Source organism: Nicotiana sylvestris, chromosome 7, assembly GCF_000393655.2.
Source record: "Nicotiana sylvestris chromosome 7, ASM39365v2, whole genome shotgun sequence".
NCBI classification, from domain to species: Eukaryota; Viridiplantae; Streptophyta; class Magnoliopsida; order Solanales; family Solanaceae; genus Nicotiana; species Nicotiana sylvestris.
This window is the reverse complement of record NC_091063.1, coordinates 149,228,578-149,252,717: the sequence shown is the minus strand read 5'-3', so window position 1 is coordinate 149,252,717 and position 24,140 is coordinate 149,228,578. Positions and strand designations below refer to the sequence as shown.

Genomic DNA, 24,140 nt, shown 5'->3' with positions numbered 1-24,140 from the left:
CAGAATTTACAAAGTTATTCAGATTTATATATGGATCTCTTTATTCTATGTTCCATCTATGTCTTTTATGTATAGATTTTCATGCCTTACATACTCAGTAAATTTTTCGTATTGACGCCCTATTTTACGGGACCTGCTTTCATGCCCGCAGGTGCAGGTAGGCAAGCTGACGGTCCCCCTTCTTAGGATCCTTGATCAACGAAAGATGGCGTGCTCCACTTAATCCGGAGCGTCTTTTGATTTTGGTACGATATGCTTGTATATATACATGGGTATGACGTGGCTCAGTCCCATCTTTATACAGTTATGTTTCTATTAGAGGTCTGTAGATAGTTATGTATAGCTGGATAGTATGTGGCCTTGTCAGCTTTCAGTTATGGGTATATAGTTGTCTATAGCAGCCTTGCCGGCTCGCCCACTGTATTTCGCATGTATATGTACATATGCCTTTTTGGCAGGTTTCCTTCATGTATGTATTCTCAAAATTCAACAGACGTCATTCAGGTTTATATCTTAGATGCATGCTTAAGGGTGTTCGACAGGTAGAAATCGGGCACCCGCAGCCCATCGATTTGGGTCGTGACAAAAGTGTTATCAGAGCAGTTCTGTCCTAGGGTTGTCTATAGACCGTGTCTAGTAGAGTCTTATTTATGGGTGTGTTGTACACCACACTTATAGACAGGAGGCTACAAGACATATATGTGTTATCCTCTCTTTTTATCTTAGATCGTGCGATATAAAAATTCATGTTCCTAACGATATGTTACGTTTCAACGATGCCTCCAAAGACTACAACTACCTAGAAGGAAAAGTATGTGGCTGGAGAGACTACCTGTCGATCGCCACGAGTTACCAGGGCTCGGGGAGAGTCTCATAGTGAGATTCCATCTCAGACTTCACATACCTCGCCCTCTCTAGGAGAGCTCCGAGGGGCACCAACTGCAGCGCTTGTTCCTGTACATTCAACCCCTCAGCCAAATACACCGATCAAGAGATGAAAGATGTTATTCAGCTATTAACCCGATTAATAGCCACACAGGCTCGACGTCAGGAAGTAGGTATTGGTTAGGCAGATAGGTCCGTCAGTGCGAGGGTACGTAACTTCATTAATTTAGACCCTCCGGTATTCACTAGGACAGATCCAAACGAGGACCCTCGGGTATTTATTGATAGAATGCAGAGGATGTTAAGAGCAATGAAGGCCACCACGACTGAGTCAGTTAAGCTAGCTTCCGATAGACTCCGAAATAAGTTCCAACTTCTAGCCATTAATCATAGACTTACCAAAACTAGCCAAACACATATAAAAATTGAAAACTCAAATAAAAGGTTCTTTCTCTCTAAGAATCACACGTAAAAATCTCCTTCCATATTTTTAAGCGTGATCAGCAACATTAGATGCAAGATCGAAAGAAAATATTATGGATGAGGTATCAAACAAGGTGATGAAATATATATATATATATATATATATATATATAATAAGATTTTACATATCTAAGCAAAAAAGGATCTTTTTCTATGGGTATGGTTGAAATTCATTGAAAACATATAGATGAGTCAATATACAAATTTTGAGGAAGATTGGAGGTGATTTGGACTGATTTGATATCAAAATTTGTAGTTAAAATCGAGTTCAAAAAATTTTTCTACGACACATGTCTCACTCATGTATCACACACACAGGTATGTATGGATATACATGTGATACACATTTGATACAAATATGATACATATGTGATACAAAATGATATACAATGTGATGCACATTATTTTTCCATGTTTTGTCTTCTATTTCGAATTTTCAATTCAAACTATTTCAAAACTTCACCAAATCATCCCAAAACTGAGATTCAAACTCCTTAAGATGTACCCAATCTATTCTAACAACACCCACTCAAAAGAAGCAAAAATTTAATCTTTTTTTTTACTACAAATAGTTAATTGGCTAATATTGACAATATTTGGCTAACATTAGTAACATTTAATGAATTGATCATTTTTTGTAATAAGCTACTTATAAATGGACATAGCTGGTTTGGGAAGAAGCACATGTAATTTAAACATATTGGCAAATATTATCAATTCAAAATTCCTTCATAAAAGCGTGGGCCATCATCCAACTAACTAAAATTGGCCCAAAGTGGAACATTAATGGGCTTAAATTTTTGATAGTCTACCCAAGGAAGGCCCATTTTATATTCCAGATCCATTCGAAAAAGGTCCATTCTTTTTGTCTAGACAGTTCGCGTACATTCGAGAAAGTCTTACAAACCCCTCCAAAAAGTCCTTGAACCTTCATCGTCTACCGCCTCTTCGTGTCTGCATACCCACCTCTATATATACCCATTGTTCTCCAACGTTTGTATTTATATTTATTTATTATTATATTATTACTAAGCTATAAGGTTTTTGAGAAATTTTTGCTGTTCATTAAAAAACGAGAACCGAAAATGGCAAAAGAGGGACCTAATTGGGATGGTCTACTAAAGTGGAGTCTGTCTCATGCTGATGGTACTAATCCTACTCGCAATTTGAGGTAACCCCTTTTAATATAATTTTTTTTTTAAATATTTATGTTTATGTTTATGTGGTTTCTTGAAGTGAGTCGAATTTATCTCATGAGGTCATGGAAAGTTTGAATCTTGTTTTGAGTGATTTTATGTATTGTTAATGGGACTGAAAAGTTAAAAGATTGGAACTTTGATTTGGTATTTTTTTTATATTTAATTTCATTTTCTTTGGTCGTAGTTATTTGAATAATAGCTCCACCTATGTTATTAGGTTCGAACCCGTGCTGTAGGCAAAAACCTGGTATTTAAGCGAAGAACGGTAGTAATAATAGCTCCACGTATGTTAGGAACGCCAAGCCAGTTTTATGCCTAGATAAACGAGGGGTTTTGTTGTAGGTTGAGGACCAGCTAAAAATAGTTTAAATATGAGTGGAATGGATAAAAGAGGATTCATATAGTTGACAAATTAGTTTTGGGATTGAGGCGTGGTTGATTGGTGTTGTAATTTAAATGCAGTTTCTGTTGTTCGTTGTTCTTTTATGTGGGAGTTTGTGTTTCGGATTGAAGTTTGTCGCTGATGGGTTTATTGGCTTACCAGTGAGGAGGACAGGAGGTGGTTCATGGAAGCTATGCAAGCTCAAACTGTAGATGTAGTAAAGAGAATGAAGGAGATTACTCTTGTAATGCAGACTCCAGAGCAGGTCTTGGAATCACAGGGGGTAACTTCCCAAGATATTGAAGGTACTTGATTTTTGAGTCCTTTGTATGTAGTTTTTTGGCCAATGTGTATTCTATTTTGTGACCTTTGGTCATTTGGTCTTATTTGCTGGTCTGGTGATTTTTCCAGATATGCTGGATGAGCTACAAGAACATGTTGAATCGATTGACATGGCTAACGGTGAGTTCTTTGATATTCAGCAACATGTTGCATATCATGATTTGATTTTTATTACGTCTTGCATAATTCTAAAACTAATTAGGGATTGAGACCTAGTTAATTGATATGTGGAAGATTTAATTTGATGCGATAGTTGGTAAAATGTCCCACATTAGTTAAGGGAATAAGTTGTTGTCTCCTTATATGGTTTGGGTCAATTCTCATCTGGTGGGCTAGCTTTTGGTGTTGATATCCCAAGGTCCATTCTCTTAATACGGTGTTAGAGCTTTACCAATATGATTCTTGGCTAGGTCCCCATGTTAATATGTTCATGCTCCATGTGTCTAGCTTGGTCGTCGAGAGGAGTGTTAGCATGTCCCACATCGGGCGAGAGCAGTGTTTTAAAAGGCATGGGCGCAAGACGAGGCATTTTACATATGCCTCAGCTAGGCATAAGCCTCGAGGCACGGGGTGTAAGTTCCATAGATATTTAATTTTTAATATTTTATAAAATTATATAATTACAGTAAATATTTATAAACATGTAAAATTGCAGAAAAAATTGAAGAAAACTATAAATATGTGATATATATGTGCTCCATCCCCACAAAAAACTAGTCAGAACAATCTATTATACACTACTTACAAGCACAAACAAGTAACTTGAGTCAAAAAGAATAAAGTACATGGAGGAACAAAAAGGATGACTAACCTGCAATTTGAACTTTGAACTTGCTCCTATGAAGGAGAATGTAGTTCTCTTTATATAAAAAAAATTGAATATTCGTTGCTTTTGGGAGATATTAGCAGACTAGCGGACAAGATAAAGAATTAGGAAAGATCATGAATTAAGGCTTCAATCAATAAAAAAATGTCTTGACTTTTTAATTTAATACATTAAGTTCCTTTTTAAAACCTTTGAATAATTACTAGCCGGCTTTTGAGAATTTGGGTATTATATGAAAGATGACGAGGCCAATGCGTATAAGATTTTGCTGCTCGTACTTTGTCAAATTCTAGTATAGTTTATGATATCATCCCACAGAGATTGGAGAATCTAGTTACAAACTTATAATATTCTTACTACTATTTGAGAGAATCAGATTGATGAAGTTTTGTTTGTTGAAAATTTAAATTGCTTAAGTTGAAACAAAATAACTTTCGGAAGATTTATATTTAAAAAGAGTTGGGAATCATTGAATTCACTCGATAGCGTGATAATAATAAAATCTTAGCTTCTACATGTATTTCTCTTAGGAATAACTGTTTATTGCTAATACAGTTATATTTTGCTCACTAAGAAATAATCAATTAATAACACTCCGCGAGGTTATGTAAATCAATTGATATATGACTCGTGATGATTAAACTGAAATAATTTTCTTGCCTGAATTATGCTAAAAGATAGCAAAAACCTCCTGCGATTAATTTTTACTAATAATCAATAATCTTGCCATCTACAACTCCTCTCACTCTGTGAGAATTAGAATGGAAGTAAGCAAGATTACAGACTTGGAATGATAGCTTAAAAAGAATTACTCTCACTCTATTATTTTACCTAATAGTTATCGTATATTAATTTTGCTTCGTGAGAATTACAAAATTGACATACAACTAACGTTGGAGAATAAATAGATAGAAGTGATAATAATTAATTAAAACTAATATTCCAGCACAATATAGAAATATAATTAGAAAGTTTCAGGTCAAGCATGTAGTAAAATTGAGATTAATATTATAACGCTATCGAGCTTCATCAACTATCCCAACAAAAGAGATTACTCCATTATGGAGTATTTAAATCTCACAAAGAAAGAAATTCTTAAAATACTATCAACACTCTTAGAAAATTCAAAGACTACAAGATAAAATGAAATAGATAAAGAGGGAAGTAAAGACCAAAGCTAGAGAAAGGTTTGCTAATTAGGCACGTATGATCTTCTTCCTTTCAACACAAACATCCTATTTATAGAAATCAAATCTCATAAGGTGCCACGATGCCTCGTGGTTCTTTTGCCATGATGCCTCGTGGTTCTTTTGCCATGATGCGTCGTGCTTCTATTGCCATGATGCGTTGTGCTTCTATTGCCATGATGCCTCGTGGTTCTTTTGCCGTGATGCCTCGTGCTTCTCTTTTATTCCTTTATTTTCTTTATCATGATATTTTTATTTCCTGCAAAATACTATTAGAAAATACAGATAATTGACATATTTTATATATATATATATATATAATTTAAAATAATTTATTTTTAAGTATATAATATATGAATATTTTATAGTCATCAAAGGACTTATTCAACAAATTTTGTTTTAATTTGAAAAAGTCTCTGGGCTTACGCCTCATTATAAAAACATGCGCCGAACGCCCGGGCGTACGCCCCGAGTTGCTGGGCGTATGCCTCTTGAGACTTTCGCCCCACAATGTCGCCTCGGGGCGTTTTTGGTGCGCCTCGCCCCGAAAACTCCTTTTAATACACTGGGCGAGAGAATTAGCTCTCGTTTCCTTATATGATCTTGCGCAATTTTCGCCTTATGAACTAGCTTTTAGAGTTGAGTTACGCACAAAGTTCGTTTTCTTAATAATATTGTGAAGGTCTAGTCGAAATTTCTAATGTTGCACGTCACATGTTTGAACTCTACGGCATAAAAAAGCCTGCTATTTAAGTAGAGAATGGTAGATTGGTGTGCCCATTATTACCGAGTTTAGAACCGTGCCCCACTATCCATTGGTAATTAAAAAACAAAAAAAAGTGCCTAATCAAGGAGTAACTTTATTGGTTATATGATTCCATTCTTTTATTGACCTGTCCTTTGTTGATACATTAAGGTGGTGCATATCATGTGTTCATCTAGGAGCCAAGCCTGTAAATTTTTTCTGTTTTCTGAAATATGGCCTGACAAGCATCCTGTATTTCTGTAGAGTAGCTACTTTGCAGTATGCATGATGGGCCTGTTTAAACCTTCATTCTACTTTGGTTTTTTCCTTAGACTGATGAAGTCTCTTAAAATAGCAGTAATGATGTTGCACTGATCTTTTACTTCCGACTAGTTCAAGGACATTCATCCGCTCATCGTAAGGCAATATGCATGTGACTAAAAGTTTTCAGTAAAGATATGTAACTTCATGTACATCTCTGTTGAAGATCTTTGTGCTTGATCACATAACCAAAACAAATAAAAACCTGAACTTCACGTAATCCTCTTGGATATCGCACCTGATTTCCTGCTGTTTATCCCTGGTTTCTAGGGGTTGTTATTGGTGATGTCCAGATATTATCCATTCTACACTGTAGTACTTGTTGGAAAGCAAAATAATGAGCATTAATGGACCAAGCTGACACTATTATGTAGTCAGTACCATACCTCACACAAGATCCATTAAGCTGACACTATTGCATAGCACCATACATCACTCAAGATCCTCTGTCCCACTGTTTTGCGTCATAAGCTTAGTTGTGATAGTTTATATAAGCAGTTGCAATATTCTTTTATCCTAGGCCGAGGGTCTACTGCAAACAATCTCTGTGCCTTCTTAAAGGTAGGGTCCTCTCCACGTGTGGGATTCATTGGGTTTCTTCTTGTTGTTTGTTGTAGTTGCAATATTCTTTTATATATATATATTCTCAGTGTCATTGTGCCCTACGGTATGAGGTGGTTGAGACTTCTATTCAACCTGGAAGAAAAAAGGACAGTAAACAAAATGAAAAGACAAAAAAGAGGTATCTTAGATGCTTTGGTATGACTGCAGTCAAGGGGTTTGCCGTTTGCATGGGCATAAAGAGAGTGGAAATTACAGTTCAAGTTGTTTTTGATTCTGGTGCCTGTTTAAGAGCTTGGTAACTGGTTTTCTTCCTAGGATAAAAATGAAACACTTACAGAAGACGGCTTGAAGAGTATCAAAAAGTATGAAATAAAAAACCCACTATAGCACTTTAGCTCTCATCCTTTACTGCATTGTATTAAACTAGAAAGCCTATGACTAATTGGGGATATTGCTTCCTTAACTCGGTTGACTACGTTGACATTTTTTTTGGAGATTTCAATAGTTAATACTATTCCCATTATTAGAAGTTTTAGTCTCATGTTCTCTCCTTTTATTGTTAATTTGGCAGATCTGCACTCAATTGGTGGATTGGTGCCTCTTCTTGGTTACTTAAAGAACTCCCATGCAAACATTAGAGCCAAAGCTGCGGAAGTCGTAAGTACAATTGTTCAGAACAATCCGAAGAGTCAACAGCTGGTAATGGAAGCTAACGGCCTAGAATCTCTTCTCTCAAATTTCACCTCAGATCCTGATGTTACTGCCCGCACTAAAGCTCTTGGTGCAATCTCATGTGGGTATTTTTCCTGTTGATGAATGATTCATTAGTAAATTGAGTCCTTTAATTTCAGTTGACATGTCATCCGTGTTGCAATAACACTGATCAATTATTCTTTCCCCTTTATTCCAGCTTTAATCAGGCACAACAAGCTTGGCATTGCTGCATTTCGTCTTGCAAATGGTTATGCAGCTCTAAGAGATGCTTTGAGTTCCGAGAGTGTGAGATTTCAAAGGTATGATTTTGCAATGTCATGTTCAATATGTTTTGAGAATCAAAAGAATCGGATAAAGTTACTGCTTACTTTCTGTAAAAGCTTCCCCTGTTGTATTCGTTCTAATAGGTATTGTTTTTTCCCCAGGAAAGCCCTTAACTTGATCCATTATTTACTACATGAAAATCGTTCAGACTGTGCTGTAGTAACCGAGTTAGGATTTCCTCGAATTTTTATGCATCTAGCCTCCAGTGAGGATGGAGAGGTGCGAGAGGGTGCCCTACGAGGCCTTCTTGATCTTGGCCAAGACAGGACAGCACAGGCGGCAAATGGCTCGTCAAGTGAAGATGATGAAAAACTCAAGCAAATACTCCAGGAGCGAATTAAGGGGATTTCCGCTATGTCACCTGAAGATCTTGGTGCTGCTAAAGAAGAGCGGCAGCTTGTGGATTCCCTCTGGAATACCTGCTACAATGAGCCTTCTTCTCTTAGAGAACAAGGCCTAGTTGTTCTCCCCGGAGAGGATGATGCATTACCGCCTGATGTGGCTAGTAAGCATTTTGAACCACCTCTGAGAGCCTGGGCTGCAAATAGGAATGATGATACGAAGCCGAGTAGTGAAAAGAAACAGGCCCCATTACTGCTAGGCCTAGGTCCACCTGCACAGGATCCCCCTGCCTAAAATAGCTCCAGTGAAACCGTGGCTGGGGAAGAAAATAGAAACGCTTCTGCATGATATACGTTGTTTAGGCAATACCAGTTCTTTGTCTGAACATTTCTTGTGACCACAATTAACTTTGTATGTTAGATGCCTAGTGTTTTCTGGATAATTTATCGTCCTTTCTTCTCATCTGTGTCATCCAATTTTCTTCTTTTCATTTGTTGTTTAACTGAAATTTTCAGCGTGTAATGCTGTATTTTTTGGTTGCAGTATATTTAAAACATCAACTGTTGGATCTGGTTCTTTTCTCTTTGAGGGGTCAATTTATCACCATGTGGGAATTTCAACTAGTACTAATATTGCTGTTTATTGGCCTTCCACTAATTTCTCATTGAGACTGAATTACATAAGTTGGACTCATAGTGCCTATGCTAAGGTACAAAAACTTGTATATAGATTTTCAAGTTCCTCATTTGGGAGGGCAAAAAATAATGACATACCTTGAAGCTCTACATTTGTTTAGGCTAGAGGACTCATCAAATGCATAGCTATAAGCCTTAGGGCAGATGGCCTTAAAAAGAAGAGCGAAAATAGTCGGTTTGCAAGTTTTGGGATTTGCAAACTGTCCTGTGCAACAATACTTGGCTGATTGTATAGCCAAGCAAGCACTCTTGCACCCTACCACTTTCCCACCAACCTTCACTTCTAGTGCTGATGGACAACATATATTCAGATCAACATCACACTCCGCCATGCCACAACCTATTCCTCCACCCACAGGTCTCATTGAAACTGGCACGTTGAAGCCATCGACTAAGCTCACATCGTAGAAATGCAAGGGCGAAGTCGATGAGCCTAATGTCATTTCCACAACAGTAGTCGGGGGCTTGCCTCCTAGCCCCCGGCATTTTAACTGGCCATCACAGTCGCCAGTGTCACACGAGCCTGTGCCATTTCTATCGAAGTGGCAATTCTGTCTGGCCCATATCCTACCCGACCACTTCTTAGGCACATCGAAGACTACTTCCTCACCAGTTATCATATGAAAGCCACCATCTTTAGGAGTCATCTGTCCTGTATTGCCAAGAATTCCAGGCCATATGCTTCTTCTGCAGTTGTTAACTAGAATAAGTTGTGTCCCATCTGCAGTCACATAATAAAAAGTAAAACAAATCAAGAAAATATTATGCATGCAGACTTGAAACTAAGAAAAGGATTAAGAGCTAAGAATTACTTGTGCTGACAAGAAAGAGGAATACACAGAGTGGAATACTGACTAGATGATATAAAACCAGCATTTGGCACTTTAAGAGTGAGTACTGAGTTTGTGGGGAGTGGAAGAGCTAGCTGCTTAACTCTGAGAACTAAGGATTTTAAAGTACAGACTGAACATTCTGTTTTAAGAGTGCTTTTAATTTTTTTTAATTGTCATAGGTATTCTTCTTCCTTTTTAAAGAGCAAAGGCATATATGCATTACTTCAAGGGGAGGACTTGTACCCCTAGAGCTTAAGTGCCTTGTGTTCAATTTCCAACTTGACTCACTCATTAGACGCTTAAATCATCTTTGATTAACTGAGGTCTGATTAGGGGTGTACATGGGTCGGGTTGATTCGAATTTTACAATTACCAAACCAAACCAATTGTATCGGGTTATTAAATCTAAAGACCAAACCAAACCAATAAAACTCAGATTTTTCACTCTCGTTTTTTCTCGGATTAAAACTAAGTCATGCTAAAATAAGTAAACTAATAAGAGAGTATTAATTACATGACTAAACGCTAAAGAAAAAACAAAAATAAGTTATGTATTTTTATCTTAATTATTGCAAAACAAAAAATAGATATTCAATACATTCCCGTTCGTAGTATTGAATTGATTTTTTTTTAGCATTAGTATTGATTTGATTTTGGTTTGGGCTTTTGTTAGCATTATTTAATTTACTAATATTACTGACTATAAAACTTATTGGAACATTCAAAAGTTCTAAGTCCAACCTTGAAATAATACCTTAAAAGATAAAATTATGAAAATTTTTAAGAAATATTTATAAATTACATCACAATAGTATATTTATATATTAAATATATCTAAAATTTCTGTATATGTAATGTCGGGTTGGTTTGATTTCGGTTTGACTTTCTTTAGTTAAAACCAAACCAAACTAATTATGGTCGGGTATTTTTTTTCCAACACCAAAACAAATCAAACCAAACCATAATTGGATTTTTTTCTCGATTTGACTCGGATTATCGGGTTGGTGCGGTTTGTCGGTTTCCTCTTTACACCCCTAGGTCTGATCAGAGAATTCGTCCATAATACATGTCCCCTACGTGCCTGAATTATTTAACTTGTTTAACAATATTAAGGACAAGTTTGTGCACAAAGTTACAATAAAGAATCCTTATTCGTTATATGGGAGAATTTTAGCTGCATTAAGTGTTAAGCCATCGCTTAACTTCACATTAAAGATTAGAATGGTTCCCTCAAATCTAATTCAACATGACTTATTGTGAACAACAACAACAACAAGCCCAGCGTAAATATACAAGTGGGGTCCGGGGAAGGTAGTGTATATACAAAGTCGCAAATTTTATCCTTACCTAAGAAAGTAGAGAGAGTGTTTCCGATAGAATCTCGACTCAAGAAAATATGAAAAAAGCGGCACTAACAACAAGCAATAACAACAAGATAGTAAAAAAACTAAAACGAAATAAACAACAAGTATTAATAGAAATCTACAAATAAGAAAATACAAAACTACACCAATACTACTGGTACTAAAAAAAGTGCTTGACTATCTATTAACTCTCAACCCAAATTCTCGACCTTGAAACCATGTGCTTATTTGTGAACATATTAGCAAAAGAGCATTTGAGAAAAGATCCTTCCACTTAAGTATATTATTAGCGGATTCAGGATTAAGGACATGGGTGTTTTAAACCATTTGTGTTATTCCTTCATGACAATTGACAAAGAATGCGAATTTTCTTCAAGAACTTTTCAAATATGCATGCATATATAATTTTCGAACCAAGGACAATAGGTGCAAGCACATCCCTATACTTTTTCGATTAAACTAGAAATGCTTTATTTAGTCAATTTTATCCCCCATTTTACAATCGATAGAATAATAAGTTATAAATCTTTTATTTGCAAACCAATGTATATATTTGTGTCATGAATTGACGAGAAAGGATAGGAAAAAAAAATAATAAATGACAACAAGTAGTAAAAATTCAAAGACATGATAGTTACTAGCTAGTATTTCCTCTGTTTCACTACTTCATATGAAATTAACAGTGATTCTAAAATTGACTTATTTTGAGAAGTGTTTTTCAAAAAAAAAATATTTTTGGTAAGATTCCGTTTGTGTTTAGTTAATTACTTTGAAAAATACCATTAAGCAGTAATTAGAGTTTGACTAAGTTTTAAATAGTACTTTAACATATATTTTTCTCAAAAATGCTTTTTACAAAGGTATATTTAGTGGGCGTTTGGACATAAGAATTGTAAAATTTCAAAACAGGATGAATTTTTTTTTTCAAGTGAATTGGACATAAAATTTGATGGAAGATTTTTCCAACAAATTTCACTTTTTTTCGAAATCAGCGTTTGTTCATAAAATTTTCAATTTTCACTTGAAGATGCATTTTGAAAATTTTTGAAATTTTAAAAAACTGTAAAAAAAATATTTTTCAAAATTTTCACTCACAAAACTTCAAAAACAACCCAAACTGAAATTTACGTTCAAACACAACTCTAAATTGCAAATACCATTTTCATTTGAAATTTTTTTTCACCATTTTTTTGAATTTTGCAATTCTTATGTCCAAACGCCTACTTAAAGTTGTGTTTGGACATGAATATAATTTTGGGTTGTTTTTGAAGTTTTGTGAGTGATTTGAATGAAAATTTTGAAAAACAGATTTTTGAAATTTTTAAAATTTTTGAAAATTTTCAAAAAGCATCTTCAAGTGAAAATTGAAAATTTTATGAACAAACACTGATTTCGAAAAAAAAAAAGAAAAAACTTCTTATATCCAAACGGGCTCTTACGGAGAAACTAATTTTTTCTGCTTCTTGAAAATTGCTAATACTTCTACTCAAAAATACTTTTTTTATTTTTAAAAGTTTGGCCAAACACATTAACTTTAGACAAAAGTACTTTTGGCCAAATGAAACTCAGTTAAATAGGCTATAAATTGGCATGAAGTATAAGAAAAAAAATTTAATTATTATTTTAAATATATCCTATATTTGTATGACTCTAAAATTTGAGATACTTATTAGAAACACACAGAAAGTTTATGTTTTAGTCCACGTACTACAAAACATTTTTTTTTCAAGAGAGAATAATAATACCATGGTTTTTCAAAAATTATTTACTCTTCCAAAATATGTTCCAAAGAATAATTTGGACCTGAAGGGCAAAACCGCCTAAAATGGTCACAACCCCAAATTCAGCAAGAAAGAGGTACTGGAAAATAAGTCTCTATCTTCATCTGATAAACCCTTTGAATACCTGTTAGGGTTTTTGGAGAAGCAGCTACTATGCTTAGAATCGGAGCTAAGCTCTTTAGAGCTGCAACAATTGGTGGCTCTCTTTTCGGGTCATCGCAACTGCCACCGCCAAGATTCTTCTCTGTTAACAACAACAATGTTAACACTAGTAGTTTTAAGACCAACCCAGTTGCTCTTCAGATGATCAATTACGCTCTTTCCCTTGCCCGTTCCCAAAAATCAGGTTTTTTTTCACTATACCCATCTCATGAATTTGATTCTTGAGTTTGTTTTGCTGGTGTAAATGTGAATTTTGCTTTGATTTACATGTGGGTCTTAGTTGCCTGTTTTCAATTCTTGAGTTCGATTCTGTGTTTTTATAATGTTTGGTGAAAGAAAGTTGACAGAAGCAAATGAAGATTAATGCTAAACGCTCTGTTTAGATTAGTTATGTTCCCCTGCACAAAGTTATTTCATGGAAAGACTCTGCTAGGATATTACCAAATCATATGACTTATATTGTTAGTAATACTGAAAAATTCCTAGTTCTCTTTTTTCTAAGTTTGAAAATTCAATCTAATCTAACAACTTATTAACACATTTCATGAGTACTTTGTTAGTCTTACTTATTATAGGTATAGACTAATAAAGGCATCAATTCATTTCTTTAGGAAGAGTTGCTTTCTAATGGAAACAAAAGTCGTGATTTTTCAAGTGATACCCTTTCATAAATGAACGTGTCTTTTCGAGAAAACATGATAGTCAATCGGCTAGGACTAAGCGGTTCTGAAATTTGTAACCTACCATATATGAGACTGAGAAATCCGTCTGCGGCCAAGCCTTATGACCAACCACAACCTTTGAAACTCGGGGATAATGTGCTTGTTGCTCTACCATTCTCCACTTAAATACCAGGCTTGGTTCACATGATGCAGAGCTCTAACCTGTGACCTAAGTCACAAATCCCTCAACTTTTGCTACTTGAGCTAAGCTCTGGAAGCGGTCGACCATATATAATAGTTGTAAATGTGATTTTGCTTTAATTTTCCATACGGTGGTAGATGTTCACTCCAAAATCAGGTCTTTCACTTTTCCCAAGTCATCAAGTTCATGTCTTGAGCTTGATTCTCTGTTTTAAATAAGAATCTGCTTTGATTTCCCGTTTCTATAAAATCAGGCGTTTTTACTTTCCAGCTCATCAGGTTTGCGTCTTAACTCTTAAGTTTGGTTCTCTGTTGTAATTGTGAGTTTTCTTTGATCTTCCATGCGGGGTTTGTAGATGAATCATATGCACAAGCTCAATTGGTACTTGAGCAGTGCCACTCAGCTCAGCTGGATGAGAGTGCTAAAGGATTGGTTTTGATCGCCATGTCAACCTTATTTTCTGAAAGGTTTCAGAGTCTTAATAATTCTATGGTTATCTGCTAACAATTTTGACTGACTTTTAAGTTGAATTTAATTATTTTATTCTCCTTTCTGTGTGTTATTTTAGAGGAAATTTTGGTGAAGCCATTGAGAAGCTCCAGAAAGTTCAAGATTTAGGCTTGTCATCTTTAGCTGTTAAAGGTAAAAACTTGTGGAAACTTTTGATAGAAATCATAGTTTGGAGTTCCCATGGTAACAATTAGGCATATGATTGCAGTTGCCGCTTCTGAAGCACTTGCTGGGCTTTATTTAGAATCGCATCAAGTAAGAGCTATTGAACTTCTGATGTCTGCATGAACTGATTTAGGTTTAAGGTTTTATATATTAAGGAAAATAAGCAAATTTGTCTCCCATTTTAGGATGATCATTCATCGGCAACTGCAGAGATATGCTTGCAACTGCTGGAAACCATAAGGCTAGAGATTGGTGGTGGCGGATCTGAGTTTTTGGAAGCTCGTGCAAAAGCATTGAAGGGGCTTGTGGAGTTGGTCCGTGGTAACGTTGAATCAGGTGAGACATATATAGTGGTCGCGCTTTTTCCTCTGCTTTCTGGGCTATCCTTTATTTTTATGGTATTTAAATTTGAGCCGGTTCATTTCAGCTCAGACATTCTTTGAAGGAGCTCAGGGTGATAAAGGTTGCTTTGGTAAGGATTTGCCTTGTGAGACATCACAGATGACATAGTTCTACAATGTATTGATATCGTGATGTATAGGCAACGTTGCACTATCTTATGGTGAATTCCTTCATTGTAAGCGGGATTTCCAAACGGCGAGGGAGTTATATCAAAAGGCAATGCAGGATGTATCAGAAAGTAAAGATTTTACCGACTCACAGTCCTTATCAGCTTGTAACATGAATTTGGAGGAGTCGTTATTAGGGGCTACTTGTTCTTTAGGACAGCTTGAGGCTCATTTGGGGTGAGCCTATCTCTTAATATGTAGCTTTCCCTTGTAAATGCATATAATTCTATAATTTTCCCTCATGCACCGACTTTTCTGGTTGTAGGAATTTTGATGATGCTGAGGAAATACTGACTGCAGCACTGAAGAAAGCAGAAGAGGGTTTTGGTTTGATACATCAATTTATCGTTGTATGAGCGACAAAATAATTTGTATGCTTATTGATTTTGTATTTTATTTATGTGATGCAGGTAATTATCATCCAAAGGTGGGTATTATTTTGACCTGCATAGCTCTCATGTATCGGCATAAAGCAGCCATGGAACGGTCAAGCTCTCTTTTGATTCAAGAGGTCTGAGTCTATGCTCAAAGCCATTACAAATATCTATACACCATGTACCTTTACCGTCTCTTTACCTTTGCAACACCTATGCAACATCAGGCCATTAACAATTATTTGGCTCGAGTCGAATTCACCTTAGCCGTTGGAGAAGATTTTGGGATGCATTTCCAAATTTTTTAAGACACATGGTTCAATGGACAGAATTTGGGTTTGTTGCCTATATGATTAAGGTGGTGTTTGTTTTGGATTTTTTTTGTTGATGATTTTGAAGAGCTGTTTCAAAATATATCGCTAAGAAACAGTTTGCTTCAATTGACCTGAATCCAAAGATTTAACGAATGACCTAAGTATTAGAGTTCTAATAGTTGAATGTGAGAATACTCTCTCAAAAGGTTTCTTTGAATGCAGGGGCTCTATAGAAGAGCAATTGAAGTGCTCAAAGCTCCACCCTTGGAAATAGAAGGTATGAGCAATTGAAGTTCTCAAACCTGAAAATTTTTCAGGTTTTCATCGTGCGGAAGTCAACTATAGATAGAATAATGACCATTTGATTTCTTTTTACAGGTGTTGAAGCAAAACTGTCCAGAAGGGACATACTTGCCCTTGCAAGAGGTATTCCTTGCTTCTGAAATATAGTGGATCTTATTTATGTTTTATCCGCGTCTTTTGTGGAGCTATTTGACCTCTTCCAGAAAGTCTTCTTTTACCCAAATTACAAGACTTTCTTCTGGACCAAAAGTTTATAGTAGTAGCAAAAGATGTGTATTTATCGTTTACGGTAAAGTGTCTCTCTTTCCTCAACCCCTGCTTCCCTCTGGCAGTCTAGTTTCTGAGTCTTCATTGAAAGAGACAAGCTATAGATTGTAGGGGTTAGCATGTTTCCGGAACGTTGTGCTTTGAGCGAAGTAACAGATGCCTCCTGATTTTCAGTTCTATCTTTTTCAAGAATGGACGATCTATTTAAGTTGACTCAAATGATTTAAAAAAAAAAAGATACAGAAAATTCATCAAGAATTCTGCTGCAACGATCAGTGAAAGTCTTGTTTGTACTTGAAGGGTTGATCTTAGGTTTAACAGTTTGATAGCCTCTTCCGCAAAATGGTTCTGTTTAAAGGGGCACATCTGTTGTGTCGACTGTCGATAAGATTGCAAGCTTCCATTTATCCACTCTGCTTTCGCTTGCTGCTGTTTCTTATACAAGACTGCTGCCTACCTTGATAAGTATCATGAAATGACTTCTTGATGTACTCTGGCTATACATGAAGTATAATTTTTTCATGTGTATAAATTATAGTTTGGCCAATTCCATGCTAGTGCCTGGATCAAGTTGCTTGGTTGTTGTGCAGGTGGGTATGCTGAGACGCTTATCGTGCAACAAAATAGAAAGGCAGAAGGTGAAAAAATGAAGCAGTGGGCTGAAAAGGCTTGGACAAATCGCAGATTGTCACTCGCCGAGGCACTAGAGCCATCCGAGTCATCGACCAAGGTGGCTGTCATAGATACTCGAATCAGCCGGGTCCTGTAGTTTCCTCTCTTACATGTTTTCTTCGGAAATTTGAGATGTATTATGGTCACAACTAACATGTATCTATATACTTCTGTAGATATAATATGCTTTTTATGAGTTGCAATGTAAAAGTTGAGAATTATGTAAGCTTCTAGGTAGTACACCTTTGAATACGCTCGACTGACCCCGAATTGCATAAGATTATGTGGGCCCATCAGAAACGACCTAATGAACAATAAAGGTCTGAAATGTTTTGTGATATGGAATGATTTTAATGTTCTTTAAGGTTGTAGCTGAATTGCTTTTCCATATTAATCCCAGAAGAGATTTCCAAATTTTCTTGAATTATGAATTTTTCGCTGTTGTACATTACTGAATACATAGGCAACAGAATTGGAGTTTGTGCATGAAGAAATTAAACATATACAACTATTAGAGTGGAATATCAAGGCCTTTTCCAATATCTACGCCAATCATTTGAAGAATTCCCTTGTTGAAAATCTGAAAATAGCAAGAGGAAAAAACCTACAAAGATCATAATACAGTACTTAGGGAATAACTAAACTCACATAAGAAAGATATGTAGTTACCAGTTCCACAATGAATGTCCCAATAAGACCAATCATACAAGCTCTAGAATTCCATATCTCTGCTGTCCTTGTAAATCCCAGAAATGGTCTGCTCAATTTTGGTACTTCCTTTGGCAACTCCACCTACGCAATATAGTGCGATTTACAAGTACATCAATTTTCTTTAAATTTTTAATGTAATGAACTCGTTGTACTTTTAATATTATGGGTTAAGAATTTATAATACAAGCTTAAATTTTAGTAGTTTTTCACATATATACCCATACTATGTGTCAAAAATACTGAATTCGATTGAACTGCATTCGCCTCTGGTAGTTAGTAGAGCTAGGGACATGTATAATTGGAGGTCGATTTTAAACGAATCGTGACATTTCTATTGTTATAAGATCGTGTCATTATTAGTAAGAATGAAAAATTAAAAGACAAGAATTTACAAGTATGTCATTCTTTTTTAGAACAGATTAAAAAAAATAGCAAAAAGGACAGCCCGATGTACAAATTATCCAACATTCACACAGAATCCAGGGGAAGGGCCGCATCTTAAAGGGTGTATTAGATTAAGAAAATAGTAGCATCATATAAAATGAAACGGAAGAAATATATAGATAGTAAAAAACATACTCCGGCAGGAAGTTTTGCAGCCTGAATCTTGAAGGAGGACCTTTTGGTGATTTTCAAGTTGGGATTAAGGGGGAGAAAGAATAGCTGATTCTGAGAATGAGTTGCAGGGATTGCTGTTGAGAGGAAGGAAGATGAGAGTGCAGGTGAAGTAGTAGCAGCCATTGTTGCAGCAAATGTACGTACAGCATGTCCATTGTGTTCTTGTTTTTCTGTTACCTTATCAACAATTTTGTGGTCTCCAAATTCAGATAAGTGGAGTTACCCTTTGGGTCCCAACCCCCACGTAGGTGTCTCGCTTGGTACCTCATATTCTTTTCTCAAACATTATTCGCTCCCTTCCTTTTGTTTTAGAAACACAATAACTACTTGAAAAATAAAAGAAAAAGGTCCAATTATATGCGACTTTTCCAAATGTATTAGTTTTGAATGAGAAAACATCACATTGTAATTTTGTTTTGTGTTCATTACCCAATTTTTTTTTATTACGTAAAAATTATTTTACTTTATGTTCATTACTTTAAAGTCACTTTTCTTTTTATTGTTACACAAAAATTATTTTACTATGCTCTAGTTATCACACTAGTTATTTTGATTAGATTTTGTAAAACTTTCACCTAAAAATTCTATTATGCCTCAGACATTATAAATCCTCCGATTTATGTAGTACCTTCTATATATATAATAAATAATATATTTTACCTAGGTGTTTTTTTAAAAAAAAAATATTATTTTATTTATTATTTTAATAATATATTCGTACATTTAATTTTTCTTAATATTAATTTTCAAGATATATATGTAGCATTATTAAATTTGTCACTAACATTATTATGAAAAAATCTCAAGTTAACCTTCACAAGCATGCCTGATGAAACATTTTTAATAAAAATTATAAAATCAAAGCTCATAGATTTATAGTGCCAAGCCATATTCGTTAATCCAAATAAATAAAATGCACACATTTATCACACTGGCACATCAAATTAATACTTTCAAATAAAGAATATTAATAGATAAAGCTTTTAAAAAACTTAATCTTAAACAAAATTATCTTTGATTTTTTTAAAAGTTTAACTGACTATAAAAAACTCATTTGTTAAATAAATCTATTTTTATTATTTCAAATAGATATTAGAAAATAAATAACTTTGTCATTTTTATATTTTAAAATATGTTCATGTTTGAATATGATTAAACAAATTAAGTACCACAGAAAAATTAAATATACGAACATATTGTAAATAAAATAAATAAAACAATATAAAGTTATTTTGGTTACGAATAAATGATATATAATATAGAAGGTGTTACATAAATGAAAAAATTTATAATGTCAAGCAGGGGCATATGTAATGTGATAGTAACAGGTTTAATTGAACACATAACTTTCGATGCGGAATAAAAATTCATATGTAAAAATTCACAAAAATTGTAAAAATAGTAGATATGAACCCATAATTTAAAAATTATAATGAGTTTAATACTAAAAAACTTAAAAGTTGAACCCATAGAGTTCAAATTGTAGATCCGTCTCTGATGTCAAGGACATAATAGACTTTTCAAGTAAAAACGTTATAAAAATTTGCCCACGGTGACTTTTGAGATAACTAGAGCAAAATAAATAATTGTTGCGTAACAAAAGAAAGGAAAAGTGATTTTTGGGTAACGAACACAAAGTTGAATGACTTTTACCTAACAAAAAAAGAAAAAGTAATTTTTGGGTATGAACACAAAGTTGAATGACTTTTACATAACAAAAAAAATATAAAATTACTTTTGGATAATGAACGAGTTAAATGACCCCTATAAAATTTACTCCACTTCATTGGCAAATTAAGAAAAAAAAAATAAAGACCAAAATTTCAACGGTTGAATTTAAGAAGACAAGAATGAAACACGTAAACTCTACTCCAAGGGGCCACGTAGCCACTTGGCCCACTTCTACAACTACAATCACTACAAAAGCTCACGTTGCCATTATCCCATGCAACTAATTCTAGCATATCTGCATAAATCTTTAAGTAAGTAATATTTTTGACATGTAAAAAAAGAATCTTTATATCATTTGAATTTATTTTTCAGTTGAGTTTTCGATCTAAGTCATTAACCTTTATGTTCTGATTATAACAAATAATGACCAAAACTGAAGATGACAGATTCGTGCTCTTAATGTCAAATATTGGAGAATGAAGGGTTCAAACGATGAGAAAATGCTTAGTCAGAAATATTAATTTTGGTAGAAAAAGTTAGATGATTAGATATATTCAAATACATCAAATAAAATGCATCTGAAATCAAAATAGAAAAATTATGCCGCTATTTGATTGTTTGGTTTGGCTACAGCAACAACAAATTCAGTGTAATTCCACAAAGTAGCTAGGGTATGAGGGTAGAATGACCTTACCCTTACCTTGTGAAGGTAGAGAACTTGTTTCCGATAAGGTAAAAATGAAAAAGAAGAAACACAATAAATATTAACAACAGCAGGATAATTAAGGTGATAAGGTAACAAGGTGACAAGGTTTAGAGTTTTGCTAAAAGCTTCGCTATTAGCAGAGAAATTTCTCTCATTTATGCGATTCACAATAGCCAGTAGGACAATGATAATCTTGATTCTCAATCTTCCTATACTTGTAGCTAGTAGCTTTTAAAGAGTTATCAATTAGTACAACACATAACAAATTACTACAACATTATTTGTAGCTGACAACCTTAGAAGACATCTTGTTGATCCCTCTTACGTTTTTTAACATTTGATATGAAATTGATGTCCCCTTGAGGAATGTTGAAGAGAGAGCAATAGCAATGATGAAGAAGTTGGCAATCACACAACTCATGCTGTTCCATTGTCAATACAGTTACTGGACTTGAAGGGCCATAATAAAAACCTCCATATGTCACCATTTCTTGAAATTCCTCTACCAAGAGTTGTTTATTCATCATTTTTTGACACTTTGTTAGATCATCCTAATGAGAAAAACCAAAATATATTAATGAGAAATCAATGGAATAGCACTCAAGTTCTTATAGAAAGCATGTTTTTCATGAAAAAAATAAAAAGATTATGTGTGATTAATCTTAATTACCTTTTGATCTTGAGGGAAGAGTCTAGAAAAATTGTTGAAATAGTCATCTATTAACGGAGAGAAATCTTCACAAGCGCAGTTAACAGCAGATTGTGCAATGACACAAGGTCTGAACTCCAAGAATTTAGCATCTGTCAACAGGCTTAGTGGTTAATGCTAGGAAAACTCAGATATTCAAATCAAATTAATTAATTTGGTTCTTCTTAAAAGTTTAACTTCTGCGCACTGATCATAGTATATCAATTACATTGTCAACGCATATAAGTTAAATCGGAGATAAAGAATAGCAAGGTTTCCAAGTGTTTTTGTATACCTAAAAGAACTCCAAGAAGTAGGTCCTTGACACGGGAAGTAAAATCTTGAATTTTGAGGGACTTGATATTCCACTGAAGCAATTCAATGTATGAATATGGTGTTGTACAACTTAATCTCCATCCTAAAGCCTCCAACAATGTCAACTCCATACGTTTGATCATTTTTGATTCATACAAATGTTCAACACCTTCCATCTGCAATCATCCTACCAACTGTTAATTTATCAATCAACATCATAACATTAATAACATCTAACCCTAAAGATACAAACAGTTTAGAAGGGCAGCCTGATGCACAAAATATTCCGTGTTACGCATGGTCCGGGGAACGATCGCACCCCAAGGGGCGTGATGTAGATAGCCTACCCTAATGCAAGCATTAGTGGTTACTTCCACAACTCGAACCTGTGACCTATAAGTCACACAAAGACAACTTTACTGTTGCTCCGATCCGCAACTCCCCTTCACAAACAGTCTAGAAAAAAAAATAAAAATGAAAGCATCCGGATTAAACAAAATAAATAAATAAAAACAAATGGTGGAGGACTACTCACCTGTAATTCAAGCAATTGAGGAGGGTTTGTTTCATGGAATTTGGATGCCACAGACAAACAAGCAATTGAAAGTAACTCAAACATCCAGTATCTCCATCCCTACAAATTTAGTTTTGGCATAGAATGGAATTTTTTCAACTGAATTCAATTCAATGTTTTTGGTTCTTTTGGAAATTTTTTATAAAAAAAAAAAACTTTCTTTTAACGTATTCTTACCTGGCACTTATTTAAAGAGATAAACCGATCAAGGTAACTTGCAGCACCAAATATAGTTTCATTAGATAAATTCCACCTCCTTTGACACTGTAGAGTAATTTTAATATAACCAAAGATAGAATAAAAATAAAAATAAAAGTGTTATGCAAGAAAATAAAATTTAAGTTTACCTTAATAAGCCAGTAAATAGCTTTGAACCTAGCATTCTCAATAAAACAGTTTTCTTTTATTCGCTTCACATAATCTGGTTTAGGCATGTAACTCATCTCCTTCTCTAATAATATCCCAAAAGCTTGTTCGCATTCTTCTTTGGTTGAGTAGAAAAAACTAGTATCTCCTTCTTCTTCATTATTTACATGCACGTCATGATCTTCAGGGCTCATGAGCCAAACTTCATCACATAGCAAACTCTCCATTTTTTGGACTGAAAAAAAGTACAGTCTTTATTTCCAAGAATGGCAAAAATAATGGAGAAATACTAGACTTATTTCTGAATGTCAGATCAGAAATGGTTGAAAACGAGGACAAAGGCAAATGATCACTACATGATAGCCTGCAAAACTATAAAGGGGTTCATTAGTTTGTCCTTTTTAGTGTTTTGTGTCATGCACAAAAAGCTTAAGGTAAGCTTTAATATATACTACTATAATTCTTGAAGAGGTTCTTGGTCTGGAGTAAATAGTCTATGTACTACTACAGGCTGGCTATGCAAATCATACTACAAAGAATTTAATTTCTATATAGTGTCACGGTAAAATGTTTGTACACTATTAGTTAGAGGCGGACCCAAGATTTGAAAGCGGCGGCTACACTATTATCGAATAAGAATTTGAGCAAATGCTAGAGCCGGAATCGAACCCAGGCAACACACTAAAATTCAAGTTGTGCCATCCACGTCGACTAATGCATCTGTCTAAGATTTAAATCTTATGAAGCCAATCAAAATATATACCTGTTATATATACACATATATACATATATTTTTTCCGAAGTTACCCCAAAAGGATAGGTCCGCCTCTGCTATTAGATCACTTAAAAATCCATTAAGTAATATATATATATATATATATATATATATATATATATATATATATATATAACTTTCTATAGCAAGTATGAGATGTTTACCTGTGCAAAACGTTAGTAACTGATCTGTTACAACAGATATAGAGCGTGTATATATAACTTAAATTCTATTAGAAAAATGGAGATAAAAAAGAAGGGTATAGACTATAGAGAGGGGGGTGGAGTTGGTAAGATGAAGAGGAATAAAAAAGAGGAGATGAGACTCATGAAAAGAGGTAAATGCAATATCAGATATATTTGATGTTTTTGACTGCAGTAACCAATTGCGTGAACACACGAGGATAGTCGCTGTTTGCCTTGTGATTTTATTGTGTTTGCATTGTCTTTATATAGATATAAGCAGAGATCTAGTTTTCACCAAACTTCTGGTTTGGGATTTTTTTACTCTGATATATATATAAAATTGT

At 34.6% G+C, this 24,140-nt stretch overlaps 5 protein-coding genes across 7 annotated transcripts; 2 read left to right on the top strand and 3 right to left on the bottom strand.

The window, feature by feature from the left end:
* Positions 1 to 2,244: 2,244 nt before the first annotated feature.
* LOC104231263 (uncharacterized) lies at positions 2,245 to 8,896 on the top strand. The gene is made up of 6 exons (XM_009784224.2): positions 2,245 to 2,539; positions 3,112 to 3,254; positions 3,361 to 3,411; positions 7,506 to 7,727; positions 7,845 to 7,947; positions 8,074 to 8,896. Exons 1-6 carry the CDS (start codon positions 2,454 to 2,456, stop codon positions 8,606 to 8,608), a joined length of 1,140 nt encoding a protein of 379 aa, XP_009782526.1. The 5' UTR covers positions 2,245 to 2,453; the 3' UTR covers positions 8,609 to 8,896.
* Positions 8,897 to 8,986: 90 nt separating this feature from the next.
* LOC104231262 (thaumatin-like protein) lies at positions 8,987 to 9,941 on the bottom strand. Its single transcript, XM_009784222.2, has 2 exons — positions 9,822 to 9,941; positions 8,987 to 9,730 (listed from the first exon to the last, which is right to left on the bottom strand). Exons 1-2 carry the CDS (start codon positions 9,883 to 9,885, stop codon positions 9,057 to 9,059), a joined length of 738 nt encoding a protein of 245 aa, XP_009782524.1. The 5' UTR covers positions 9,886 to 9,941; the 3' UTR covers positions 8,987 to 9,056.
* Positions 9,942 to 12,997: 3,056 nt separating this feature from the next.
* LOC104231264 (uncharacterized) lies at positions 12,998 to 17,551 on the top strand. Of its 3 annotated transcripts, none has more exons than XM_070150510.1 (12): positions 12,998 to 13,333; positions 14,369 to 14,480; positions 14,582 to 14,655; positions 14,732 to 14,778; positions 14,874 to 15,024; positions 15,116 to 15,160; positions 15,230 to 15,434; positions 15,523 to 15,578; positions 15,668 to 15,768; positions 16,168 to 16,222; positions 16,324 to 16,371; positions 17,106 to 17,551. In XM_070150510.1, exons 1-12 carry the CDS (start codon positions 13,141 to 13,143, stop codon positions 17,282 to 17,284), a joined length of 1,266 nt encoding a protein of 421 aa, XP_070006611.1. In that variant the 5' UTR covers positions 12,998 to 13,140; the 3' UTR covers positions 17,285 to 17,551. The 3 variants fall into 3 exon arrangements, 2 of the variants coding, with proteins under 2 accessions (XP_070006611.1, XP_009782528.1); XM_009784226.2 differs by having other exon boundaries at positions 15,523 to 15,584; XR_712061.2 differs by lacking the exons at positions 16,324 to 16,371; positions 17,106 to 17,551 and adding an exon at positions 15,859 to 15,989 and having other exon boundaries at positions 15,523 to 15,584; positions 16,168 to 16,224.
* Positions 17,552 to 17,591: 40 nt separating this feature from the next.
* LOC104231265 (light-harvesting complex-like protein OHP1, chloroplastic) lies at positions 17,592 to 18,697 on the bottom strand. Its single transcript, XM_009784227.2, has 3 exons — positions 18,478 to 18,697; positions 17,857 to 17,979; positions 17,592 to 17,767 (listed from the first exon to the last, which is right to left on the bottom strand). The coding sequence occupies exons 1-3, from the start codon at positions 18,637 to 18,639 to the stop codon at positions 17,699 to 17,701; spliced, it is 354 nt and encodes a 117-aa protein (XP_009782529.1). The 5' UTR covers positions 18,640 to 18,697; the 3' UTR covers positions 17,592 to 17,698.
* A 2,361-nt stretch (positions 18,698 to 21,058) lies between these two features.
* LOC104231266 (putative cyclin-D7-1) lies at positions 21,059 to 23,846 on the bottom strand. Its single transcript, XM_009784230.2, has 7 exons — positions 23,776 to 23,846; positions 22,818 to 23,071; positions 22,648 to 22,734; positions 22,432 to 22,530; positions 21,877 to 22,072; positions 21,564 to 21,694; positions 21,059 to 21,444 (listed from the first exon to the last, which is right to left on the bottom strand). Exons 2-7 carry the CDS (start codon positions 23,061 to 23,063, stop codon positions 21,190 to 21,192), a joined length of 1,014 nt encoding a protein of 337 aa, XP_009782532.1. The 5' UTR covers positions 23,064 to 23,071; positions 23,776 to 23,846; the 3' UTR covers positions 21,059 to 21,189.
* Positions 23,847 to 24,140: the final 294 nt, after the last annotated feature.

What these genes read in the sequence shown, in the direction of transcription:
- LOC104231263 (XM_009784224.2), top strand. Translation starts at nt 2,454, where the DNA reads ATGGCAAAAGAGGGACCTAATTGGGATGGTCTACTAAAGTGGAGTCTG. An exon ending in AATCCTACTCGCAATTTGAG is followed by an intron (nt 2,540 to 3,111) that starts GTAACCCCTTTT and finishes TTGGCTTACCAG; the next exon opens with TGAGGAGGACAGGAGGTGGT. An exon ending in GAGAGTGTGAGATTTCAAAG is followed by an intron (nt 7,948 to 8,073) that starts GTATGATTTTGC and finishes TTTTTTCCCCAG; the next exon opens with GAAAGCCCTTAACTTGATCC.
- LOC104231262 (XM_009784222.2), bottom strand. Translation starts at nt 9,885, where the DNA reads ATGCTGGTTTTATATCATCTAGTCAGTATTCCACTCTGTGTATTCCTC. An exon ending in CCTCTTTCTTGTCAGCACAA is followed by an intron (nt 9,731 to 9,821) that starts GTAATTCTTAGC and finishes ATGTGACTGCAG; the next exon opens with ATGGGACACAACTTATTCTA.
- LOC104231264 (XM_009784226.2), top strand. Translation starts at nt 13,141, where the DNA reads ATGCTTAGAATCGGAGCTAAGCTCTTTAGAGCTGCAACAATTGGTGGC. An exon ending in TCAACCTTATTTTCTGAAAG is followed by an intron (nt 14,481 to 14,581) that starts GTTTCAGAGTCT and finishes GTGTTATTTTAG; the next exon opens with AGGAAATTTTGGTGAAGCCA. An exon ending in TCCACCCTTGGAAATAGAAG is followed by an intron (nt 16,223 to 16,323) that starts GTATGAGCAATT and finishes TTCTTTTTACAG; the next exon opens with GTGTTGAAGCAAAACTGTCC.
- LOC104231265 (XM_009784227.2), bottom strand. Translation starts at nt 18,639, where the DNA reads ATGGCTGCTACTACTTCACCTGCACTCTCATCTTCCTTCCTCTCAACA. An exon ending in CTGCAAAACTTCCTGCCGGA is followed by an intron (nt 17,980 to 18,477) that starts GTATGTTTTTTA and finishes TATATTGCGTAG; the next exon opens with GTGGAGTTGCCAAAGGAAGT. An exon ending in GGACATTCATTGTGGAACTG is followed by an intron (nt 17,768 to 17,856) that starts GTAACTACATAT and finishes TGCTATTTTCAG; the next exon opens with ATTTTCAACAAGGGAATTCT.
- LOC104231266 (XM_009784230.2), bottom strand. Translation starts at nt 23,063, where the DNA reads ATGGAGAGTTTGCTATGTGATGAAGTTTGGCTCATGAGCCCTGAAGAT. An exon ending in CTATTTACTGGCTTATTAAG is followed by an intron (nt 22,735 to 22,817) that starts GTAAACTTAAAT and finishes ATTACTCTACAG; the next exon opens with TGTCAAAGGAGGTGGAATTT. An exon ending in ACTTCTTGGAGTTCTTTTAG is followed by an intron (nt 21,695 to 21,876) that starts GTATACAAAAAC and finishes GCCTGTTGACAG; the next exon opens with ATGCTAAATTCTTGGAGTTC.